This window comes from Aphanomyces invadans (assembly GCF_000520115.1).
Source record: "Aphanomyces invadans strain NJM9701 unplaced genomic scaffold supercont1.42, whole genome shotgun sequence".
Lineage (NCBI taxonomy): Eukaryota > Oomycota > Saprolegniomycetes > Saprolegniales > Verrucalvaceae > Aphanomyces > Aphanomyces invadans.
In genome coordinates this window covers 292796-296613 of record NW_008580187.1, presented here as the reverse complement: position 1 = coordinate 296613, position 3818 = coordinate 292796, and the positions used below count along the sequence as shown (strand labels likewise).

The window sequence follows — 3818 nt, the reverse complement described above, 5'->3', positions numbered from 1 at the left end:
CGGTCAATTGCTCTTCTAGAAGGTCAAGATACACGGTGGATTTAACTTTTCCTTACAATGTCACCAATGAACCAGTGCCATTCCAGCCAATAGCTCCACACACCATAATACTTTGGCGGCCACTTTTGAACGAGGGCACAAGGCACTCGTCAAAACTCTTCCCCAGGTCGGCGTTGAACAAACCCACGCCCATTCGATCCTGTCAAGCTAAATGGACTCTCGTCAGTCCAAATAACTCATTTCCAGTCCTCAATTGTGAAAATTTTGTACTTCAAGACGTTCGCCTACCGCTTTTTTTCCTTTTTGAAAGAACAGCTTGTGACGAGCCGCACGCCCACGAAAGCCTTTTTCCTGAGTACGCCGGCGTATTGTAGCGTTTGAAACGTCTTTTTCGTGAAAGACTTGAAACGTTTCAAGCAATGAGTCGGCACTTATACGTTCATTTTGTCGAACCGAGCGGACAATAATTCGGTCCTCGTGTTCTGTGGTAACACTGGGCGACCAGAGCAGTCCAAATTCACGCTGAACCCATTTTTGCAGTTCAAGTCCTCTTATGCCAGGATTGGACTTGTGATACATCAATAGTGAGCTTTTGCTCGACGGTGAGTCTCACCCGTGTCGAGGGTGACGACATATGAGTACATCAAGCGGTTTTTCGCGACTTGTGTCATTTAAATTTTCAATCCGCCTCTATAAATTCATTTTTCAGTACTTCTTGGACAAGAATTAATTTTGCGAGGATATTAATTAGTTGTGGGTTCCCTATTGCGGGGGACTACTGTAATACAATTTCCAGCAATACCCAACGTCGAAATAATATTGCCTCATACAGTTTTCAAGATATTTCTCTAGTACCACGGGGGAAGGATTCCATGTAGGTTTTTCTGACAGAGATGAATTCCCACCAGTTTTGCCGTGCGATACCTCAACAACTAAAATGGCTGGAAAGTACCGCAAACTACCCAATCATAGCAGAGATCTTGCGCTTTCCCTCGCACCAATCAGACACCCTAACGGGGTACTGCAATTAGAAAAATGCCGCCAATCAAAAGTGGAACGTGACAAGTTTTGTGGAACAGAGTAGTATCACCATAAACCGAACGGCAGATCAAAAACATATTTTGTACAGACAATCCGAACTTACTGTTACATGTATACATTTTCAATGGAATTTTTCAAGATTCACATCCTCAGATGTGAATCTTGAAATGTCGAAAAGCTCCAAGGTCTTCGTTCACAAGACCCATTCAGCCCTAAGTTTGTCACAGTCGCCTGCGGCTTGGACAAGTAAATCAAATCGCCTTGCGCTTTTTCAGCAGCGCTGGCGGAATGTATTGGGACCACTTCGCGAAATGGGCGACGGCGCATATGTGGTCAAAATACATGCATATGTAAAACATTGTCGTGACAATCTCTCTCCATGGATTAGAAATCGCAATTGCAAAAGGAATTGAGGTATATTTTCAAATTTGACTTCAAACTTTTTATGTAGACTCCAGAGTCCAGGCGTTGCAAATCAATGATTTGACTTCCAAAGGTTCAAAGCCTTTCGCGAGATTTATACATTCCCTCAGGGTGGTAGAACAAACAGGTACTACCTGTATCCTGATGATATAAATGCACTAAAGGCTCAAGTTGAATATCGGAAATATATGCTCCAAACTTACAAAAATCAACAAAGGTTCTACAGTATGAAGTACAACACACAGCATGAATAACAGCATGAATAACAGCATGAATAACAGTGCGCGAGAGGGAGGAAAGAACATGGGAAAATTGAGGTTTTTCCGGAATATTTCAGTCGGAATTTAGCACATCGAGGTGCTCTTTAGGTGTTTTGTTGTGCACAAGGAGACGAAAACAGAGCAAATTCCAGAACCTTCAAACTCGTGGAAGTCAAGGAGGTATCGTCGAATATCAGTTTGCATGCTGCGACACAAAATACAAGATAAGTTAAATTCTAATACAACAACTCTCGTTTCTCGTAACTGTAGTTCTGATGAATGCCTCGCATACAAGACTAAGCATGTCGGGATGCTGCTGGGACCTACCTCGGCCCTCGTTCGGTTTCTTTACGATTGTTCATTTATTTTTAGGCCATATAACGATCGACCATGCCACCTTAACGTGACAAATCAATCCTCGGCGCAGTACCAAATGCCCGCACCATATTCACGAGAGAGCGCAATATTTAACTGATTGGTTGAAAACATATCCCCTGTCAACCTATTACTCTAAAACGAATTGGCGGGTAAAAAGCAATTTACTTGAGGCCAATCAAAGGTTTGAATTCCGATATTGACAAGTCCAATTTCATGCGTTGATTTCGAATTTGTACTGTGAAAACTTTGCCTCTGTATACCTAATAATCCGTTGAAATACAATATTTGGTGACTACTGTACTCTGATGGAAAATCTGATGGTGAATTCAATGCATTATGTTTTTCTACATAACTGTCCCGACTTTGAAATTTCATTCCGCTCATCAGAATTGTTGAATTCGATATACTGATCCCCACTTTGAAACAGAGGAAATTATACAATTTAGTCAGAGAATCAAATTTTGCAGGTACTGGTTACTGATTTCTCTCTGAGTTCTAAACGGACTAGAAATATAAATTTACACAAAATATTATTTTGTGTAAATTTATCGAGCGAATGAGAGGGTGCATTGTCGATAAAAGAAGATCTTGAGGTCCTCTTCGACCATTCGTTTGTTCGACGATGTCAGGTACGAATTGAAAATCGTGCCAGTCATCCATATGGTCGGATCCATCGGAATTTGTGGTAAGGGCGACGGTTATCCGCATTTTTACTTCTTCGACCCAGGAACGCGGTTTCTGGTGATCGAACGATACGGCGACATGCAGTAGAAGTATGCGGATTCATCCATGTTGTACACGATTTTTGCGTTGTAGGCGCCAGCGACGTTCAACATTGCTTTGCGGCCTTGACGCACAGTTTCTGTTTTCACCGACCCTGCTTCTCCGTGTTGGGTCTTGCACGCGAGACCATGCCTTTGCTGAAATTTGTAGAGCCAGCCTTTCGAAAACTTAATTGTTTGGGCCGACGGAATGTCAAGATCACGGCAATAGGCCTGGGCCTGGGCTTGCTTGCGAATTAGTTCGCCAGTAATACACACACCGAGCTCTAGGCCAAGTCATTGTACTTGGCAGTTGGACGCAATGCACGTTCCTTGCACAACGCGTGCTTGTCTGCCAGGGTCATGCGCTTCTTCATCTTTCCACGGGCCGACATGGCAATCAAAGTTCAAATATTTGAAAGGACCCCATAACTCTATAATATAGATTTATAAAAATTATCACATTTGAGCCGTTTAGAACTCAGAGGGAAATCACTACTTTAGTTGATTTGTCATGTGTGAATGGAAAAACCTTTCCAAAACGTGTACTGCCGGTATTAATTTAGAAAAGGTCCCTCCGACTTTGCGTTCCTTTGAAAGACAATTTCGAATAGGATATGAAAGGAAAATTGAGCGCCATAAGGCGGGAAAACTTGTCATGCGCATGAAAAACGCCACATTCGAAAAAGCATTCATGACGCAACCAGGCACCAAAACGCCCCCACCGAAACGCCACAGGTAGACCTTCAGTGAAAAACTGCAAGCGCACAGGTCCACCTCAGCATAAGCGGCTATACTTCACCTATACCAAGCAGCTTCACATCATCAACTGGCGTAAGCAGCACTCCATGGAGTCTGCGCTGGACACGTTCTTCTGCGGTGCTCAGGGCATCGCTCGGACGTCAGCCATGAAGCGAATCCTGCGGTGGGAAGCCAGCCGAATGCACATTACCAA

The 3818-nt window shown here is 43.4% G+C and overlaps 1 protein-coding gene across 1 annotated transcript; it reads right to left on the bottom strand.

Annotated features, from left to right (window-relative positions):
• Positions 1 to 2812: 2812 nt before the first annotated feature.
• On the bottom strand, positions 2813 to 3258 carry H310_12724 (hypothetical protein; the record flags this gene model as incomplete). Its single annotated transcript, XM_008879909.1, has 2 exons — positions 2813 to 3150; positions 3192 to 3258. The coding sequence occupies 2 exons, from the start codon at positions 3256 to 3258 to the stop codon at positions 2813 to 2815; spliced, it is 405 nt and encodes a 134-aa protein (XP_008878131.1).
• Positions 3259 to 3818: the final 560 nt, after the last annotated feature.